We start from the raw sequence: 22,578 nt of genomic DNA, 5'->3' as shown, positions 1-22,578 counted from the left end.
CAAAAAAGGCAAACCCTTCGGCAATGCTGCTCATAAATATATTGAACAGAATTGGCCCCAGCACTGATCCTTGAGGCACTCCACTACTCACCTTTCCTTCCTCCGAATGAATTTCATTAACCACTATCCTCTGGTGTCTGTCAACCAGTTCCTAATCCAGTTCAAGATTTTGTTTTCCATTCCTTTCCTAATAATACCTAACATTCTATTTGCTTTCTTAGCCACCGCTGCACACTGAGCAGAAGGTTTCAATGTATTATCAACAATGACATCTAGATCCCTTTCGTGATTGGTGACTCTTAATGTGGAACCTTGCATCATGTAGCTATAGTTCGGGTTCCTCTTTCCCTCATGTATCACTTTGCACTTGCTCATATTAAACGCCATCGGCCATTTGGATATCCAGTCTTCCAGTCTCGTAAGGTCCTCTTGTAACTTTTCACAATCTTCTTGCGATTTAACAACTTTGAATAACTTTGTGTCTTCGGCAAATTTAATTACCTCACTAGTTACACCCATCTCTATATTTATAAATATGTTAAAAAGCAGTGGTCTCTGCACAGACCCCTGGGGAACCCCACTATCCTACCCTCCTCCATTGAGAATACTGACCATTTAACCGTACTCTGTTTTCCATCTTTTAACCAGTTTTTAATCCACAATAGAACACTACCTCCTATCTCATGACTCTACAGTTTCCTATGGAGTTTTTCATGAGGTACTTTGTCAAATGCCTTTTGAAAAACCAGATACACAATATCAACCGTCTCACGTTTATTCACCCCCTCAAAGAAATGTAGATTGGTGAGGCAAGATTTCCCTTCACTAAATCCATGTTGGCTTTGTCTCGTTAATCCATGTTTATCAACATGGTCTGTAATTTTGCTCTTTATAATAGTCTCTACAATTTTGACCAGCACAGACGTCAGGCTCACCGGTCATTATTTCCCGGATCACCTCTGGAACCTTTTTAAAAAATCGGCGTTACATTGGCCACCCTCCAGTCTTCTGGTGGTATGCTTGATTTTAAAGATAAATTACATTTTACTAACAATAGTTCTGCAAGTTCATTTTTCAATACTATTGGTACTCTGAGATGAATACCATCCGGCCCAGGCGATTTGCTGCTCTTCAGTTTGTCAAATTGCCCCATTACATCTTCCAGGTATACAGAGATTTCATTCAGTTTCTGTGACTTGTCAACTTTGAATACCATTTCAGGCACTGGTTATCTCTCCAAAAATGTCCTTGAAGACTGAAACAAAGAATTCATTTCATCTTTCCGCTGTGGCTTTGTCTGCCCCTTTTACCCCTCGTTCATATAGCGGTCCAACTGTTTCTTTTATTGGCTTCTTGCTTCTAATATACCTAAAAAGGTTTTTAACTATGTGTTTTTACCTTATTTTTATCAGCGTTTTGCATGTGACTTGTTATTCCTTATGCTGTGTCTTATTATTTTCAGTTGGATCCTTCTTCCATTTTCTAAAGGATTTTCTTTTAGCTCTAATAGCTTCCTTCACCTCACTTTTTAACTATGTTGGCCGTTGTTTGGCCTGCCTGCCTTCTTTTTTTAATATATAGCAAATATAATTGTTGGCAGTCCCTTTCCAACCACCTCGGCCCACTACTGTCCTAACAGATGCTTCAAACCTAGGATGGGGAACTCATCTCCTGTCCTTCACCACACAAGGCCTATGGACCCATCAAGAACACAATAAACACGTCAATCTTTTTGGAATTAAGAGCAGTTTTCAATGCCCTCCAGGCATTCAAACAATGGCTCACCCATCACACAATTCTAGTGAGAACTGACAACCATGTTCTATCTGAACAAACATGGGGGAACAGGATCAGTAACTCTTGTCGAGAGGAAGAAAAAACTGGTTTCTCGCATCCCAATTGGCCCATCACACAATTCTAGTGAGAACTGACAACCATGTTCTATCTGAACAAACATGGGGGAACAGGATCAGTAACTCTTGTCGAGAGGAAGAAAAAACTGGTTTCTCGCATCCCAATTGTCTGCCACCATAAAAGTAGGCTATCTGCCAGGTCCAGATAATCAACTAGCAGACTCTCTGAACCATCGGATCACTCCCCACGAGTGGTCACGAGACAACCAACTGGCTGAACAACATTTTCACCAATAGGATCGTCCAGAAGTAGATCTCACTTCTGTTCCATTCTGCCCATCTGAACACAAACTAGCACATGATGCCTTTGCAGTTCTGTGGTCTCCAGGTCTCATGTATGCTTTTCCACCTTTTCCCTTCATCACAAGAGTTCTAAGGAATTCGCTCAGACAGAGCACAAGTAATCCTCATTGTACTATGTTCGTTCAGACATATGTTTTCAATGGCTCCTCTCAATGTCAGCCCAGTCCACTATTCCCCCCCCCCCCCCCCCCCCCCCCCACACACACACGCACTTTTACTCCTTTCTACCACAACAGAGTAGTCCTCCATACTCATCCCAGATTTCTCCGAAAGTATCTTCCCTCCTCCTCCGCACACTTATCCCTTCATTCTCTGGACTACAGAAGATCTCTACTACCAGAATGCTACAAAGGACCTCTGGAAATCCTCTCAACTCTAAGTAACTTTCAACCCCAATAATCTGGGTATGCCGCCCTCGGAGGACTCTTTCAAATTGGGTTGCAGACTGCATTTCATTTTGTTACCAGCAATCAGATCTTCAGTCTCCTGTTCACATAGGGGCTCATTAGCTCAGAGTAAATCCACTTCTATTGCCTTTTCTTGATTTGCCTCAATTTAAGATATCTGTAGAGCAGACACATGGGCCTCTCCACATACTTTTTCCAGACACTACTGTCAGTCAGGACACAGCATTTGGTCAGGCTGGTCTGCATAATCTCTTTACTTTTAACAACCTTAGTCCTCCATACCCTTTGCCTATGGGCATTTTTCTCCACATCGTTCACAGTGCCCTTAGCATTGCATTTATCGTAAAGTGTGCCTGTAAACATCGTAAAGCTGTGCCCTACTTGTCTACAGAGAAAGCGGAGTTGCTTACCTATTACAGGGGTTCTCTGTAGACAGCAAGGAAATGCAGCCACACTTTTCCCTCCCACCCTAAAAGAAGCATCTAGAAGCTTTACATTTTTTCTTAATTGCACACATATAACACATCTCTATACATCCCAAAACACCAGTAGTCCTGATTGCTTTAGGATAACTGAGAGCTTAGAGGCACTCTCCACTGAGGCAGGAATTCCCATGCAGTCACACTAATTAAGAAGCCTATCAGCTGGAGGAAGGCTCCAGGCACCTGGCAATGTCAGAGGATGTCACCATAAAGTGTGGCTGCATTTCCCTGCTGTCTGCTGAGAACCCCTATTACAGATAACCTTTCCAACACTACTGAGGAAAATCCAGCCCCCCCCCCCCCCCCCCCCCCTCTCTCACCTGGATTTTTTTTTTTAACCTTTTCTGAGGAGAACATGTTAACTATTCAAAGTGTGATGAATTCTTCTGTCACACTGAATGTGGTTCTCAAATACCACCCACCTCTTCTGACCTATCTGCATTAAATAGATTTATTGATGTTCCTCTCCATCTGGGCCACACTGACATAATTAACAATGATCCTTTAGGAGTTGCCTAAAAGTATTTAACCCTTGTTCATCAGCAGACTTCCAAAGAATTTGTGCATCAGTGCAGTCCTCCACAGCTCCACACAGTCCTCCCCCCAGGGGCAAATTCTCAAAAACTATCACCAGTGTTAAGGCCAGTTAACGCCGGAATACTCAGAGGGTCATAGCCCAGGAAACATGTATGCTAGAGATGGCTGCAAATTGTATTTAAATGTAGACAAACACACAGATGTTATTTGCTATACCCTCCCAATACTCAGAGAAGAGCGCATAAACAAATCCTGCTCTTACAGGGGCATGATCAGAAGTAAACGCTGGAGCTAGAGGCTGTTAGCATCATACTAGCACTGGCGTTTGCTACCGCCCCATGATCAGAGCCCTCGAGAGCGTGAAACAACAAACTCGAGGGCTGTGAACGCAACTAGCATGCAAATGCATGCTAAACAGGGCTAAACATATGCCCAATGATCAGCGACCAGTGCGCCAAAGATTGGGTTGCTGGCCGGGGCAAATCCTACGCCAGCTCCGAGCTGGCGTTAGGGTTTGCAGATCATTGGGGAGGAATGGTGAGCCCTGTCTAGCATGCATTTGCATGCTGGCAGGCCCCCATTCTCTCCCAACAGCAAACCTGCCAGTGACAGGGCTGGAGGTTCAGCGGACCTCTGGTCCCCCCAATGATCCCCCCCCCAGGTTCAGGGAGGGCTGGAGATCCGGTGGGTCTCCAGCTCCCCTAACTCTCCTCAACAAAGTCTCTGGTGGCCTAGTGGGCGACCAACAACCCCCTCCCCCCCAGCGACAGGGGGGGATGGAGGTCCGCTGGATCGCTAGTCCCCACCGACAGGCATAGCCCTGCCCAGCGCATCCCAAGATACACTGGGCAGGGCTGGGCGCCGCCATTTTGTGGTGTTGCAGGAAAAGGAGGGGGTAGGCTACCCCCCCTCCAACCCACAAGGTGGGGGGGTAGGGGGGACTGGAACACCAGGGGCCCTTCGCAGGGGGGCAGGAGACCCACAGGATCTCCAGCCCTCCCTGAACCTGGGGGGGGGGGGGGGGGATCAGCGGGGGGACCGGAGGTCCACCGGACCTTCAGCCCCCGTTGCTCGAGGCAGGGGTAGTTGGGGCCTGGTTGTCCCATGGACCTCCAGCCCCTGTGTTTGACAGGTTTGGGCTTTTGACAGCCCAGACCTGTCAAACAAGTGCGGGAGGATTGTGCTGAGCGCTTGCTCAGGCATAATTCTCCCACACTTCTACCCCATGATCAGAGATGATTGCATGCTTAAATTTGCATGCAATCATCTCTGATCATCGGTGTGGTAAAGCCCCGCGCTGTTCCTGCGCTATTTTAGAGTGCTGTTTGGAACAGCGCTGGGCTTTTGATCATCTGCTTGTTAATGCTGAAAACCTACCTCCAGTTCAGTGCTGGTGTTTGGGGGAGGGGGAGGGGTTTGAAGAGAGCATTTCTATTGATTTTTCATCTTAGTCTGCTGGTTTTGATTTCTTTTGGAAGCTGAAAAAAGTCTGTGCAAGCCTGTAAGCACCAGTACGGAGAAAGAAATGTGTGCAAGTGTGAGTAAATTTGAAAGTGAAAGCGCATATTGGTGCCTGTTTTCTGTGCTTAAATATAAGCCTTGTGTTAAGAAAAAAAATTGAAAACTCAGTTTTCTAGACCAGTGATAATAACGGAGTCAACATACACGCTGGCATTGAGTGTAATCTCCACGCGGTGACTACTGAGGTCGTTTCTCCACTTTAAAGAAAAAAAGAAAAAAAAGAAAAAGTGTATTCATTCACTCAACACTATGTAATTTGAAGAGAATTGAGCGTGTAAGTACATTTCAGCTTATTGCTAGTATTATTACTCCCTTTTGCTGAAATTTCGTCTGGTGTTATCTATACCTATGCACAAGCCATCACTGGCTTCTATAAGATTCAAAATACAGCTTTTTTTTTTCAAACTTTATATGTTAGATGTTTATAGCAAGCTCAATGTTCATCCAATAATCATACTTCATACAAAAAAAAGGCAAAAGTAGTATAAGAAAAACTGAGGCACCATAATGCATATAGAACCAAAGAATACTATTAATAAAGATGGAAGAGAGTCCATATCATAAAACAGAAATAAAGAAAGGTAAAATCAGCCATAACAACATGATATGTAAAGGGCACCTTTTACAAAGTGGCACTACTGCTTTGCATGCGCTGAATGCGAAGAAGCCCAGGGGAATTGAATGGGCGGCTTAGGATTCGACACATCGCTAATTGGTAGCGCTGCTTTGTAAAAGGAGCCCAAAACCTCCAAAAACTAGCTGCTACTTGTAATCCAACCTCGCTCCAGCCTGCTCATGCTACTGCACAAACTCTTCCGAACTGCTTAGGATCTAAGAATACACAATCGTGCTCCTGAATTTTTACAAACTATTTCCCTTTGAAATTTTAAGAAAAGAAATTCATACCCAGCGCTAAAGTCTTAAACTGTAATTGCAAAAAAGCTTTATTGGTTTTCTGTGCCTTAATAAGAAGCATCAGGAAAAATGTAAATTTTGTGTCTATGAAATAATCTCTAGATCCAGAACAAGTAACTTCATCACATTCTCTATCAGAAGCAACCAAAATGGCTTTGTTGCTGAACTCTTTTTAATAGAAGTCTCAAATTGTATCAATTTCAAGGTAGAATAATCAATTTCTGCTTCCAACTGTCGTGCAGAGCCCTGACAAAGTACACTCTTGAAACCTTTGGAATGAAGAGTATTCCGTTCTCAAAATATTTGTTAAAAATTTTTCCCACGGAAGAAATCTTATCATCAGGAAAACTGGATTATTACTGTGAAAACTATACTACAAAGTAGTAAATTTAAAACAAATCAGAGAAAATATTTCTTCACTTGTGTAATTAAATTCTGGAATTCGTTGCCAGAGAATGTAGTAAAAGCAGTTATCTTAGCGCGGTTTAAAAAAGGTTTGGATGGCTTCCTAAAGGAAAAGTCCATAGACCATTATTAAAAGGGACTTGGGCAAAATCCACTGCTTATTTCTAGAATAAGCAGCATAAAATGTATTGTACTGTTTTGGGATCTTGCTAGGTACTTGTGACCTGGATTGGCCAAGGAAACAGGATGCTGGGCTTGATGGACCTTTGCTCTGTCCCAGTGTGGCAATACTCATGTACTTAAGTTTATGCTCTAAAGCTGTTACCCCCTTTACCAAGAGCAGGTTCGCTGCCTGGACAATTCCTACAGTTTAATCACTTTTCTAACCTATTCTAGGACAAGGCAAGACTTTATAAGCCACAGGGCAAATGGATTTTAATCTGGGATCTTCATTTTCTGTAAACTGAGTTAAAGTTGTCCAAGCCAGACCCCCAGCTCTATGGGGGAGAAGGTGCTGTTTTTGGTTTCAGTTTTGGCTTAAACCAATCAACAAATTTCGGCTGCTGATTTGTTTTTGGTTGGCCTTTGTGATGTATTGATACAGTAGAACTTCTCCATTCAATATCCAACAAGATAACCCACAAAGTTGCCCATAATGAGGTACACTAAGGGGCAAGACACACCCCTTAGGCATGTCTCTTCCCTGCCTACCCACACCCCTACCTTGTGGGTTGGAGGAGGGAGGTAGCCTGCCTCCCTCCTCTTCCTTCGATGCCACAAAATGGCGGCACCCAGCCCTGCCCAGTGTATCCTGGGATGCGCTGGGCGGGGCTACACACTCCAACCCACAAGGCGGGGGGGGGGGGGGGCAAATTGATCACTGGACCACCAGGGACCCTTTGCTGGGGGGTTGGGTGGGCTGGAGACCCACCGGATCTTCAGCCCTCCCTGAACCGGGGGAGGGGGGGGACCGGCGGTCCAGCGGACCTCCAGTCCCCCCTGTTGCTGGGGGGGGGGGGGGGTTGGTCGCCCACTGGGCCACCAGGGACTGGTTGCACATGTTGAGGGGAGTTAGGGGGGGGCTGGACCTGGAGGGGGGGATCGTCGGAGGGACCTGAAGTCTGCCGGACCTCCAGCCCCCTGGCGCTGGCAGGTTTGCCTTGTTGGGGGGGAGGGGGAATGGGGGTCTGCCAGCATGCAAATGCATTCTGGACAGGGCTCACCATTCCTCCCCAATGATCTGCACACCCTAACGCTAGCTCGGAGCTGGCGTGGCAGCGGCCCAATCTTTTGCGCGCTGGTCGCTGATCATTGGGGATGAATATGTTTAGCCCTGTTTAGCATGCATTTGCATGCTAGTTGCGTTCAGAGCCCTCGAGCACGTTGTTTCACGCCCTCGAGGGCTCTGATCATGGGGCGGTAGCAAACGCCGGTGCTAGTATGGCGCTAACAGCCTCTAGCGCTGGTATTTGCTCTGATCCATCCCCCTGTTAACCAGTAAGCTACTCCTCTGCTGAACTGAAGCATTAACAGAAATATTAATATTCCGAAGTATGTGTAAGTAGCTCCTGCACGCTAGATGCATGAGGACCATCAAAGACTACTGCTAATGTGCCAAAAGGGGTCCCCCACTACAGTTTTAGCCAGATCCCTGCAGGTACTTTGAGCATTTCGTCATAGCAACCTGATCCTTCCATCCCAGTCTTACCTTTATGAAGAACGATGACGGGAATGTGGCAAAAGCTGAGGGCACACTGGCACCAGGGCACTGCGAGATTGTCTCCTTCATCACTTCAACCTGTACAGAGGACAGAAAAGCATAAAGGCCTTCTGCCACTCCAGGATTTGCTCATGCAGAGATTATCTGTAAGACTTGAACCTTCTTCTCAGGAAACATTCTGCTGCTCCCTAAGAAACACTGGGGCTTATTGCATCAATGTGGTAGTAGCTATGATACAATATTGTATGTGGCTGAAATGTTTAAAAAAATATTTCTCCCCTAAAGTCTGAAGCAGTAATCCTTTCCCTCAAGGCTAGCCTTGAGCAACTGTTATGGACATTCAGAATTAAGATGATGAAGCTTTACAGTAAAAGTTTTCCATATTCCACCCAAATGCTTGTCTTGTGCATCTAGCCTTAATTGTAAGTTCTTTGGAGAAGGGACTCTCTTGTGTTCCTGTATAATGCCATGTAAGTGTTGTAGCACTATAGAAATGTTTAATAATGGTAGTACTAGTTGGGTGATACCTCTCTACATCATGCAACATAACTGATGCCCAAAAGTGGGGATGTCAGTAATAATTTTGTAAATAAGCTCAAGCTGCATGAGGTTGGAAAGTGCCACCAGTTCTGGGGTGGAACAGGTCAGCTACACATTGTAAAATCTGGACTAGTAGTGGAATTTGGTGATAATTTGGGAGTCGTCATGCACTGTTTTTAAAATAAGGGAATGTAAGGTCAAAAGTGCTAACGGTTGCCCAAAATAGGTATGACCTTAGTTTAACATTTTGCAAGCAAAAAATAAAGCTTTTGCCATTTGGGGGGGGGGGGGGGGGGGGTAATTTTATAATTGTGTAGATACGTAACAATATGTACTTCTGTTTTTAAAACTGTAGAAATGTACATATTTACATTTAAATGCGTGTGTAAATGCAAATCCGTCCTGAACCATTCCTCAAGAACACCTCCCTCTAGTCTGGGTAGGGTTATGTGCATACAGGCTATACACTTATATCAGCTGCACAATTTTATAAAAGCCTCTTTCACATGTAACGCAATCCTTTTAATGTAAAAATATTTGCAAAAGTATGCAATTTACCTTCAGCTTGTCGATGGTTTCACTCAGGGACTGCAACCTGACTGTCTGTTCTAGAAGTTGAGCTGCTGGGCTTCCTTTGTCAAGGACAAAAACAAAAACGTAGTGAGGGTAGAATGGTGCTATCACAGCCAAATATGCACAGTTGCCAGTACCTAAGGGAAATATCCCATCTGAAGAGAAATGTGATCAATTAGCATAACCAGCCATCTCTGATTTTTGAGTCTTGTCCCTGATTGGGCACCAGTGCACCTGTCTAGTGTTTTTTTTCAAAGTCAGGCTGACCCTTATTGGAGTGGGGATACACTTGTAGTGGTTCTTCGTTTCATTCCCTCCCACCTTTGTGATATTAAGCACTGGTTGTTCCAGTGGTCACTGTGGGGAGGCAGAGAAGAGATGGCGATCCAGCAGAGAAGGGGATAAATGAATGAGAGTGGCAGTATTGGGAGGGGGGCCTACTTGGGCTGGGAAAACAGGGAGAGGAAGACTGGGGTGGAATGATGGAGGACAGGAAGAAGGAGAGGGCCCTCAAGATGGAGCCATAAAATGGAAAAGGACCCAGGATGGGGATGAAGAGAAGGGACCACAGACAGAGGGGTTAGGACTGAATCTGGCGGGACCAACTTTTGAACAGAGGGAAGACTGAAAATACTGGGTAATGGGGATGATGCACATCAAATCTAGGAAGAAAGGAGGGGCAGAAAAAGCGAGAAGAGGGATATGGGGATGGGAACAGCTGGCGAGAGAACTAGGGAGTGGACAGAGACAACCGGGTATCTGGTGGCAAAAAGAGTGAGAGGATCCTAGGATAGAGAGTCCAGAATGACTGGGTACTGGCAGGATGTATGATGAGGGACAGAACTGGGGAGAGGGGGCCTGGCCTAAAGGAAGATAATAGGAGATGGGGGGTGGGCAATAAAAGAATCAACCATAGCAATGAATGGGAGGTGGAGGAGACCAGGGGGGATGGCAAGATAGAGAGAGGAAGTTAGAGTAAGGCTGAGAGATAAGGCATTCAGAAAGATAACCTAGGATGAACAAATGAGAAGACTACCTTTACTTCAGGAAGCGACAGCCTGGCTCTTCCCCTAAGTGTTTAATAGCTGTGATGACTGACTATCCACTCACAATGTATTAGGACTAGATTGCTGCACACTTTGTAACTTAGACCAGTTTCACATACCTTTTTCAGCTGTACATATAATTTACCCCCATCCTCTCACACACACACACTAGTTTCCCATTTTTATTTATCCCAATGCCTATGCCTTACCCATCTTGTCTGAATGTGATGATTATTTTAGAGAAGCCCAAATAGTGAGTAAAACAACAGGTCTTCAAACACACTCAAAAATATGAGGAGAGAACCCTCCACCCCCCTTATTTTTTTTACAAAGCCGCGCTAGCAGCTGCCAGTGCAGTAATGCCAACACAACCCATTCAAAGTGAATGGGCTGTGTTGGCATTGCCACATGGCTTTGTAAAAGAGGGGGGAATGAGTTCAGTGACTGCTCATGACTGAAAATATAACCAAAGATCACTTCATACAACAACTGTTGCACAGACACAAAGACAATTCCAAACTCCAAACTGTGCTCATCAATATGTAAACTCATTTTAGGTCAAATTCTAATTATAGAAAAATCTTTTGTAAACTCCGGCAGAAATATAATATCTTAACACTTTTTTAAATTTTTTTATTTTTAGTGATTGATGATATTTGGCACAGTAAAAAACCAGCGCGGTTCACTTGAGAAAGCCATTAGGAATGCTACATGAAGCTGTGTTATAAAACATGTTGAGTGCCTTAAATTGCCAGATAATTATATGGTGATGGTGTGGACCATACAAGTTTGAAATAGTTAAGTAAACAAAAAAAAAAAAGGGGGGGAGGTTTTTCTGACCTATGATTAAGCAAGACCGCCTATGGAGTGCTAAGAAATTTCTGTGCTGCAGCACTGAGCACCGGGCTTCTGAGGTCTTTTCTTCCTCAAAAGATTTGATCAATATGGATATATTACACAAGTTTACATATTGATGAGCAGTTTGGAGTTTGAAAATATAAACAAGCCAAGTGAGCCTAATGTCGGGCACATCACCAGTGTCAAAAAAATCCTCTTTAATCAAAACACAATATTTTTAATATTGTAACCAACTATCATTTATTTTTCAAATTTTATAAAGTGTCCCAGCATCCGCTGTTAGACACTTATCTTTTCACATGGAAGCTCATTTCTGGCTCTATGGAGTAGTCTGTTTCACCAGACTGCTTCATCAGGAAAGACTTCCACAAAATACAGGAGCAGAATATGCAGTAGCTTCAGTTGTTTTTTGGCATTTGAACTAAAGAACTGAGGGCTGCCTTTGTGGTTTTTTTTAACTGCCATTCTCAAGCATGGGGAATTTGGCTTCAGCTGTTTTTTGCCTATTGAACTCAAGAACTGTTCATGCAATAAGTTTAATTTTTTTAAAGTTATTTTTAAGCACTATTTGTAGTTAGTTTCTAGCAACTCTGAGGGTTGCTTTTAGGTTGTTGGGTTTTTTTTTTGGGTGGTGGTGGTGGGGGGGGGGGGGGAACAAAGCATTAGACTAGTTCTTCAGCATTGTGCAATTCCCTCTAAGGACCAACAGCTTTTTTGCACATCGGCTGAAAATTTTGCGCACACTTCCACTGACCAATTTTGTATGTGTGGTACAAAAGCTATCGTTTAAAACTGGCAATAACAAGATGACTAAATTAAGAATATTACATTTTTATTATTATCTTAATAATACCTTAATATTGTGCAATCCTCATAAGGTTCTCCACATAGTTTAATTCTACACAATTACTTGCACATACGAAACCACACACATACACTTTAGGACAGTTCTATAACAGGTCACCTACATTTAGGCACTCAGCACCTATGTGGTACCTATTCTATAAAGAGAAGTAGGTGCCCACTTTTCTCTACAGAATACTAACATATGATGTTAGATGTGCATGTAGAATTTATACAGCTGATGTAAGTGTTCATGCCTAAATGTTAGAAATACTTCTATAGTATTTTACAAGTTTATTTATTTATTTATTGCATTTGTATCCCACATTTTCCCACCTTTTTACGGGCTCAGTGTGGCTTATATACTAACCCCCCGTTTACTAAACTGCGCTAATGCCGACACAGCCCAGTAAACAGGAGGTAAGTGTTGAATCCTGCCCAAGTATACACCCAGCTGTAACGTATGCACATATTTACAGAATAGTACTTAAGGAAGAACTTTGGCAAGTATGCCAAATTAACAAATTAAAAAGTAGGAAATCACCCGGACCGGACGGCATGCACCCTAGGGTACTGAAAGAACTCAAACATGAACTTCCTGATCTGCTGTTAGTGATCTGTAACTTGCCATTAAAATTGGTTGTAGTACCTGAAGGTTGGAGGGTGGCCAATGTAACGCCAATTTTTTTTAAAAAGGGTTCCTGGTGATCCAAGAAATTAGACTAGGTAAGCCTGACTTCAGTGCTGGGCAAAATAGTGAAGAATAAAATTATGGAACACACAAACAAACATGGTTTAGTGGGACAGTGTCAGCATAGATTCAGCCAAGGGAAGTTGTGCCTCACCAATTTGCTTAATTTCTTTGAAGGTGTGAATAAAAATGTCAATAAAGTTGAGCCAGTTGATGTAGTGTATCTAGATTTTCAAAAACGTTTTGACAAAGTTCCTCATGAGAGACTCTTGAGAAAAGTGTGGGATAGGAGGCAGTGTTCTGTTGTGGATTAGCAATTGGCGATTGGACAGAAAACATTGGGTAGAGTTAAATAGCCATTTTTCTCAGTGGATAGTGAATAGTGGAGTGCCATAGAGATGTTTACTGGGACCAGTGCTATTTAATATATTTATAAATGATCTGGAAAATGGAATGGCGAGTGAGGTGATTAAGTTTGCAGATGACACAAAACTAATCAAAGTTGTTAAAACACGGTTAGAAGAATCCAAGATGGCTGACTGACCTGACGTTCCCGAACCTCTCCTTTAGTTGTTCTTAGTGTTTGTAATGCCTAAGCACCAGGGCAGAGCTGCTGCTCGCTCCTATTGAAAAGTTCTTGTAGATGCTGACACTGAAGAACGTTGAGAGCCGCTTAAGGATTCTTCAATGAGCGGAGGTATGACAAATCCTCTTGGGCTGGAGGTCAACCTCAGCTAGGAAACTAGAATACTGCCCCCACAACTGTCATTTGCTGCTCCTTTGGCATGGCTTCAATGGGCGCCCTGCGTGGAAGGCAGTTCTGGCGTCAAACAGTGAGAGTGGATTATTCCATCGCCAGTGAGCATAAAGCACACTGTGAGCAGTTCGGGTCATCCAGCAGGGGAAAGGCAGTGCCCTAGAGGGCTGATTCGAGGCGTGGAGAGTGAGCAAGTGTCTTTTGAATTTGATTCTTTGAAGCCTGAGGTTCAATCGGACTTTCATTTTTTTACTTTGACTCCCTCTGAAGTCACGCTAGATTTGATTTGGAAGACTGGTGGACCTTGGGAAATCATGTTTAAATCAAAATAATTCTTTACAACAGAGAGAGAGAGCGACAAGCGGATAAAGACATGGCTGATAAACAGAACAGACTTAAAAGCAGCACAGGCTGCTTTTATTGTGGACATAACCAATTTACCTAGGAGAAAAGAAGCTCTGGAAAATTATGCTAGGAGTGATAATTTAGGTCTGTTGAAATTTTCCTTGTTCAACTTTGGTGACGCCAAGAGAGATGTTAAGATATAAAGGAAGTTTTAAAAGTTCCAGTTGATAAGATTCCACTGTTTACTTTGGTTTAACTGCCTATATCAAAATAATCTGAGAAAAATGAAAACCCACAAGTTATGGAGGCCCCTTTGGATGTCTCTGCTATACTTGAGCCTTCAGATAGTGAATCTTTGACTAGCTCCACTCTGATTGCCACGGTGGCTTTATCTCTGGATATGACCTGGTTGTTAAATCTTTTATTTAAACACAGAGGAACTATTTCATGGACAAAAAATGAGAATATTTCCTGATGTCTCGTGTGATGCGCAGGCAGCAATTTATGTTGTTGAAACCTGGTGTGACCCAGTTGGGTGCCACTTTTTTTTCTTAAGCATCCTTGTAAATATGTAGACCGATATCAAGCTTCTAAATGTGTGTGTGTGTGTGAGGGGGGTTATCCTACACAGCTTACTGCTTTCCTTGTGACTAAACAAATTGCAGCTTTGCCTTTAGCTGTTAGGGGACGTAAGCTGTCTAGTTTAGGTATTTAGGTCTCTGATAGTCAGGACTATTTTCCTTGTTTACCTTTTTAAAGTTTCATTGTAAGCCTCTGAAATTTCAGTCTTGGATTCCAGTATTAGTGGACTTGAGTAATTTACTTGGTTTATATATTTTTGAATAATTTTCCTTATGTAGAAATGCTTATATTTACTTTGCTGTACAAGTGACTATTGCTTTGTTAATAATGTGAAATCTTATAAATTTTTTAAAAAGTTGTTAAAACACGTGCAGACTGTGACCAATTGCAGGAACACCTTAAGAAATTGGAAGATTGGGCATCCAAACGGCAGATGAAATTTAATGTGGACAAATGTGATGCACATTGGGAAGAATAATCCAAATAATAGTTACCTGATGCTAGGGTCCACCTTGGGAGTCAGTACCCAAGAGAAAGATCTAGGTGTCATTATAGACAATACACTGAAATCTTTTTTGCCCTGTGTGCAGTGGCCAAAAAAATCAAGGATAGGGGAAATGATATACCGCCTTTCTGTGGTTTTTGCAACTACATTCAAAGTGGTTTACATAGAGGCTCATTTTCAAAGCACTTAGCCTCCCAAAGTTCCATAGAAACCTATGGAACTTAGCCTCCCAAAGTGCTTTGAAAATATGCCTCATAGTATATACAGGTACTTATTTGTACCTGGGGCAATGGAGGGTTAAGTGACTTGCCCAGAGTCACAAGGAGCTGCAGTAGGAATCGAACCCAGTTCTCCAGGATCAAAGTCTGCTGCACTAACCACTAGGCTACTCCTCCACCCCTAGGAATTATTAGGAAATGGATGGTAAATAAGACCAAGCTATAATGCCTCTGTATCTCTCCATATTGTGACTGCATCTTGAGTACTGTGTTCAATTCTGGTTCCCGTATCTCAAAAACAGATTGTTAGCAGAGTTAGAAAAGTTTCGAAGAAAACCAACCAAAATGATAAAAGAAACTGAACTCCTCTCATATGAGGAAAGGCTAAAGAACTTATGGCTCTTCAACTTTGAAAAGAGATGGCTGAGGGCAGATAGGATTGAGGTCTACAAAATCCTGAGTAGTGTAGAATGGGTAAAAGTGAACTGATTTTTTTTTTTTACTCTTTCAAAATTTCAAAAAGTACACAGTCTAGGGGACACTCAATGAAGTTACATGGAAATACTTTTAAAATAAATAGGAAGAAATATTTTTCACTCAATGAATAGTTAAAGCTTTGGAACTCGTTGCCAGAGGATGTGGTAACAGCAGTTAGCGTATCTGGGTTTGAAAAAAGGTTTGGGCAATTTCTGGAGGAAACATCCATAGTCTGTTATTGAGACAGAACCGGAGAAGCCACTGCTTGCCCTGGGATTGGTAGCATGGAACTTTGCTACTATCTGGGTTTCTGCCAGGTACTTGTGACCTGAATTGGCCACTGTTGGAAACAGGATACTGAGCTAGATGGAACATTGGTCTGACCTAGTATGGCTATTCTTAGTTTTGTTTTTTGTCAAAAGTTTTTTTTGTTATGAGTTATTACTCATCTGACCACTGTTCCCAGACCTGTCCTTGTGGCAGTGGTGTGACTAGGATAGATTTTTTTTAAACATGGGTGATCCTTGGGGGGTGATTTTAATGCGGTAATGAACCCAGCATTGGACCGGTCTGGTGTTAGTCGCCCAGGGGAGAATAGGGAGTCCATAGCTTTGGGATCATTGGCATATTCCATGGAGGTGCTGGACGTGTGGAGGTTGAGCCATGCGGGGGAGCGTGATTACACCTGTTATTCTCCAGTTCATGACTCCTATTCCCGTATTGATTGCATCTTTCTCGATATTGGGTTGGTTGAAAGGGGCCCAACCGCAGGAATAGGCAGTGTGACATTATCTGACCACGCCCCGGTTTGGATATCCCTGCCATCTATACGGGCTGAGATCAAGGACAAAAAGTGGACACTCAACACGAGTGTGCTACAAGAGGCAGAGGTGGTGGAGGGCTGTAGGAGAGAACTGACAAAGTACTTAGAGCTTAACATCGACTCGGGGCCTCCCCTTAGCACGGTATGGGACACCATGAAGGTAGTCACGAAAGGTTATTTCTTACAATTAGCTAGTAACCGGGCGAAGGCTCGTAGGGCTCAACTGGCGAGATGCCTAGAGAACATTTGGTGCTTAGAGGCGCAACATAAGGTAGGTTGGTCAGCAGAAGTTCTTGAAGAGCTGCGGGGGCTGAGACTCCAACTGGACTCCATCTACTCAGAGCACCTAAGCTTGTTACAATCCAGAATTAAAAGTAGCACTTACGAGTTTACCAACAAAGCTGGTCGCCTTCTCGCCATACGGCTATGTAGGCAAAAGATAGATCGTGCGGTAACCTGGGTGCGAGACAATAAGGGTGGTATGCTCCTAACATCTGAGAGCATACGTAGGCGTTTTGGGGAATTCTACCAAGCTTTGTACCCCCAGGAGGATAATCCTTCCCCAGAATCTATTGCCGAGTATTTGGCAGAGAGTGACCTTTCATCCTTGACATTTCAACAACGGGCGGATCTGGATAAGCCGGTCACTCCGGTAGAGATACAAAAGGCTATCCAGCACCTGCCCTCTAGCAAGTCCCCGGGGTTGGATGGTTTCCTTAATGAATTTTATAAGAAATTTGCTCCGGAGTTGGCTCCATTGTTGGCGGACCTATTCAACCAGATTGGGAGGGGCGAGTCTTTGCCTCCTACCATGCTAGAGGCATGGATTGCCATTTTGCCTAAGCCAGATAAGGACCACACGGAGTGTGGGTCATACCGTCCTATCTCAGTCTTAAATGCCGTGTCAAAATCTTGGCTAAAGTGTTGTCCAACCGCCTGGCGCCGTTACGTCCGGCGATCATTCACCCTGATCAAGTAGGCTTTGTATCCTACAGAAAGGCAATGGACACCACCAGGCGGGTAGTTGACTTAATGCACCTGGCTAGGAGGGAACAGCGGTCCATGTGTTTTCTTAGTTTAGATGCTGAAAAGGCCTTCGATAGGGTCCACTGGCCATATATGTATAAGGTGTTGGAGGCATCTGGGATAGGCCCACAGTTCCGCGGATGGATCCAATCTTTTTATGAATCACCCAAACCGTGTGTGAGAGTCAATGGGGGAAATTCTGACATGTTTACTTTGCATAGAGGAACTCGTCAGGGTTGCCCTTTATCCCCTCTGCTATTCGCCATGGCTATGGAGCCTTTTGCTTCCGCAGTACGGGCGGATCCGAATATCACCGGAGTCACTACTGCGGGGAGAGAACACAAAATGGCTCTTTTTTTGCAGACGATGTGCTACTGTTCGTTACTCGCCCCCTGGTTACTTTTCCTAGCCTACTGGATGCTATCAGTAAGTACTCGGCAGTGTCCGGATTCAAGGTAAACATGACGAAATCCGAGGCCCTGAATATATCACTCCCTGAGGAGCTGGTACAGCCTTTACAATCTTCCTTCACTTTTAGATGGGCACCTAAGAAGATTCGCTACCTGGGCGTAAACTTGACATCTAAATTAGGAGATCTTTTTACAGCGAACTACTCGGGGCTAGCAAGGGTCATTTTGGTCGATCTAGATGGGTTGGGGGGACCTGGAGTTTTCATGGTTCGGCAGAATAGCCGTTGTCAAGATGAATGTTTAATAGTAGTAGTAATGTCTTGCCACGATTGCTGTACCTGTTTCAGGTCCTCCCGCTCAAGATCCCTAAAAAATTCCTTTCGGCTCTGCAGGATCGCATAGTGTGGTTTATCTGGGCCTGGAAACGCCCATGTCTGTCGTGGTCATATCTTTATCAGGCCCGGAGGAGGGAAGGATTGGGGGTTCCCAACTTGAGCTGGTTCTATAGATCAGCTCAATCATGTGCAGCTATCGAATGGTTCCAGGACTATCCTGACAGACAATGGGTGCACTTGGAACAATACTCTATGGGCCAGAGACCTTTGGGAGCAATTATGTAGCTTCCAAGCCAGTTCCGGTCACTCGGGGAAGACCTGTGCCCCATCCATTCATGTTACGCTGTATTACTGGGATAGTCTATTTCCTAATAGGAGGTGTGTGTTGTCACGATTATTATTATTATTAGCATTTGTATAGCGCTATCAGACGCACGCAGCGCTGAACACCTGATACAAAGAGACAGTCCCCTATTGCATTCAATCCTTTATTCTACCCAGGGACAGAGAAGGGAGCATTTACTCTGTGGTATGAGTAAGGTTTAAGAGTGTGGGGTCAAATGTTTGAAGGGGATTCCCTGCTGTCCTTTTCTGCTGTGGTTGGGAACTTCCCTAAGCTGGAGGGTGATGATTTTGCTTACCTTCAGCTGTCACACTTTCTTAAAACAAGAGCCGTCAGGGAGGTGGTCACCCAGGAAAAGTCCCCTCTGGAGGTAATCTGCGAAAGGCCTGCCACGACAAGTGGATTAATATTGCGCTTATATAGTATCATTAACTTACGGGCACCTAGTTACACCCTTCATAGGAGGAGCTGGCAGAGGGAGCTGGGCATAGCTTTAGAGGAGACCAGGTTGGAGCGGGCAACGGCACAGGTGTCCTCACATGTACCCTTTAAGGAGAATGCGGTGAAGGTGCTTTTCCAATGGTATCTGACACCTGAGCGCATTCAGCGTATATATTCCGCATTTTTGGGTCTGTGCTGAAGGGGCGGTGGGGTCAAGGGCACAATGGGGCATGTCTGGTGGGCCTGCGTGAAGATATGGGCTTACCGGAAGTCGGTCCACAGTAGGCAGCAGAAGTGGCTGGGATGTGAGGTCCCATGGAGCCCAACCCATTTTCTTTTTTCTGCAAAAATTGCGGGCCTTCCGGTGGCTCAACAGGCATTGACGAGACATGCCATAAGTGCAGCTAGAGTGGTAGTGTCTTCCTGCTGGAAGAAGCCCTTGACTCCTCCAATAGCGAGATGGCTTAGTAAACTGAGGCATGTTTGTGAAATGGAGAGGCTCTTAGCGGAGAGGCGTAATCAAAAGCAAAAGTAGCGCTCAATCTGGGAACCTTTTATTATTCATGCAAAGAGTCAGTGAGGTAAAGGGGATAACAAGCATTGACAGTGTTGGCGGGGCCTTAGAGGGGTAGTGGGGTGGGGGGGGGGGGGGGGGGAGAGATGCAGGGGGAGGACTTGTTAATCAAAAACAAAGTTTCTAAAAATTTTGAAGTGTTTTGGCATTATATGTAGAAGGTTAAAAACAAATGTTATTGGTAGGCATTAAGCACCGATGGTGAGTGTTGTATGGCCTATGTAGCTTGATACTTTCCTTCTTCTTTTTGTTGAATGTTTAACCTGTTAATAAAGACTTCATACAAATAAAAAAAAAACATGGGTGATCCTTAGGCTGTATAGTTCACATTGGACCAGATTCACTAAATGGTTCCCAAATTTGGGCACCATAAAAAATTGGCACAGAGCACTATTCTATAAATAGCACTCTAGAACTCTTTATTGAATAGCACTTAGAGCCCATTCCTGCATTCACATTTGGGCGCTGGGATTTATGCGAGCTGAAATCTGGTGTAAATACCGGCAACCAACTCTTGGTATTTGGGTGCGGGAATGATGGCATTCTATAACTCTGCATGCAAATTTTTGGACTGCCCCTACCCCTCCCCACTCCTGGCCATGCCCTGTTTTCAGTTGCACACTAGAAGATTTAGAATAGCATGCACAAAATCCAATTAATTTCCGTAATTCTTGACATTAATTTATTACTATTTAATGGCTTGTTAGCTACTCTGTGCGCATCTTTGATCCATGCACAAACCGTACATAGAAACCAGGGGATTGTCCAGTTCTCCTAAGTCTGGACAACTGTTCTTGTTTAGGCGAATCTGACTCCAGCATGGGGGTCCCCCACTCATTTTCAGGATATTTACAACAGATATATATTTGAAAGATTGGTATGTAGTAATAGCAATGCATGCAAATCTATCTCATACATGTTCACTGTAGAAATCCTGTAAACCCAACATACTGGCAAAATCCCAGGATAGGTTTGGGAACCACTGACTTAGAAGTTTGTAGAAGTAGGTAGCAAGTAATTTACATACAAATTAGACAGTATTTCATGATAAGCACCCCTAGGGTGCCTGGTTGGTGTCCTGGCATGTGAGGGGGACCAGTGCACTACGAATCCTGGCCCCTCCCACGACCAAATGCCTTGGATTTGTTCGTTTTTGAGCTGGGCGCCTTCGGTTTCCATTATCGCTGAAAAACGAAACCGTCCAGCTCCGATCCGCCCAAATGTGATGCATTTGCCCGGCACAAACCATATTATCAAAAAAAAAGATGGACGTCCATTTTTTTTTTTTTTTTTTTTTGAAAATATGGTCTGTCCCGCCCCTTCACGTACCCGTTCTTGGAGATAGACGCCCATGGAGATGGGCGTTCACGTTCGATTATGCCCCTCCACATCTCCCATCTTTCTCCCTTCGCCATTGCCTATCTCTACCTACTTATCCCTTTTGTTATTCTGCTATACTTATACTTTCTGTAAGAATATGCTGTATTCACTATTTTTATGTAAGGCAAATTGAACCTGCTTTGAGTGGGAAAGTGCGGGATACAAATGTAAAAAATAAAATAAATAAAAAGCATATTGCAATCTTATTCAGAATTGCTTAAGCATCTTATCAGGCTTGAATGTAGCAGTTTGGATTTTGCCACGCATAATATGCAATCTGTGAAGGGGCAATAATAAATGGTTGCAAGTGGGAAAAGAACACACAAACACACACACACACCACACACACCCTCCATCATTTTTCTAAATGTGCTCATACCTTCCGCATTGTGTGAAGATTGTGAATAAGAAACTCTAATGAATGGTAGAAGTATAGGAGGGTGAATGCTGAAAAACAGTGGCTTTTATAAATACAATTGTTTTTCTGAATGTGAATGAGTTCAGTGTTCAGTGTTGTCTGAGAACTGGGATGACCCAACCCTTACTTTGTCACTCTAAGGCTCTGGGAATAACCAGCTTCAGCTGTGTCCCAAAAAATTATTACTTGTATTTATCCCAAAGACCAGACCTGTTCTCTTGTGTGTAATGTCCACCACCTTGGCATTGGCGCTCATTTGCTGTAGTGCTTCCAGCAGCTGACTCGTCTTCCGGTATAGTGTGCTGGAAATCACATCAGCTGTCTGACCTTCTTTGGGAACATCAAGCTTTGGGATGTGCAGAGGGGGCAGTGCTCCAAGTTCAGCGTTCATCTGAGCTGCCTGGAGGGAGAGGACAAAAGAGCTATGATAAGAACATACATTTGTTGAGAGCACAGCAACAAATAAAGATGGAAGACGGACGCAATTTGGGCTGTGTGCAACCTAAACCAACTAAAAAAAAAAAGCTACAGATCAATATTCAAATGCTGCATTTGTGCTTTTTAAAAGGCCAGCTGTGTATGGCTAGCCAGATAGCCAACAGCGTTGAATAGACATGGGCAATGGTGATTTGCCGCAACATTCAGCTACTATCTGTATACTTGGACAGTTTAAGTTAAGAAGGCCTTTTTTTGGCTGAAATTAATCCTACTTAATTATACTAATAGCAGCGGAATATCGTCAACTATCCATACAGTTAGGTGGAACACCCACACTGACCTTGTTCAGCCATGGCACTACACAGCATTATTCAGATAGTGCTGGGGCAGGCTCTTAAGATTTTTCGGTAACATTATCTGGATAGTGCTGTTGAAAATTTGCAAATAAGATGCTCCTCCATATAGCAGCTGTTGCTATATAAATAAGTACTTTTGAATATTGACCTGTTATTTTTTGGCATAACAAGTTATTGGAAAATTTAATATGGAAACAAAATCAAAGAAAATAATTTGTTTACTAGCAAGAAGCACTGTGGATCTGGGGTTTCGTTTGCAAATAATTATTGCAAATTACTAATCCACTTGTCTGCATAAATCAGACAGGAGCTGTCGGCCGTGTACCCTCAATGGAGGTAATTCTGTAAGGAGCCATCTAAAGTTAGATGGCAGCTACACACACAAATGCCAGTATT

The 22,578-nt window shown here is 43.7% G+C and overlaps 1 protein-coding gene across 1 annotated transcript in view; it reads right to left on the bottom strand.

The window, feature by feature from the left end:
* LOC115462551 (dynactin subunit 1-like) overlaps positions 1-22,578 on the bottom strand; it is a 277,665-nt gene that overhangs the window by 9,561 nt on the left and 245,526 nt on the right. The window contains exons 29-32 of the mRNA XM_030192544.1: positions 21,599-21,788; positions 19,045-19,056; positions 9,302-9,375; positions 8,192-8,281 (exon numbers count right to left, since the gene is read on the bottom strand). Coding sequence (XP_030048404.1) covers positions 8,192-8,281; positions 9,302-9,375; positions 19,045-19,056; positions 21,599-21,788 — 366 coding nt within the window. The remainder of the gene's footprint in view (positions 1-8,191; positions 8,282-9,301; positions 9,376-19,044; positions 19,057-21,598; positions 21,789-22,578) is intronic.

Source organism: Microcaecilia unicolor, chromosome 2 (genome assembly GCF_901765095.1).
Source record: "Microcaecilia unicolor chromosome 2, aMicUni1.1, whole genome shotgun sequence".
Taxonomy (NCBI): domain Eukaryota; kingdom Metazoa; phylum Chordata; class Amphibia; order Gymnophiona; family Siphonopidae; genus Microcaecilia; species Microcaecilia unicolor.
Note: the sequence above shows the minus strand (reverse complement) of the source record. Positions and strands in the feature narration are given on the sequence as shown.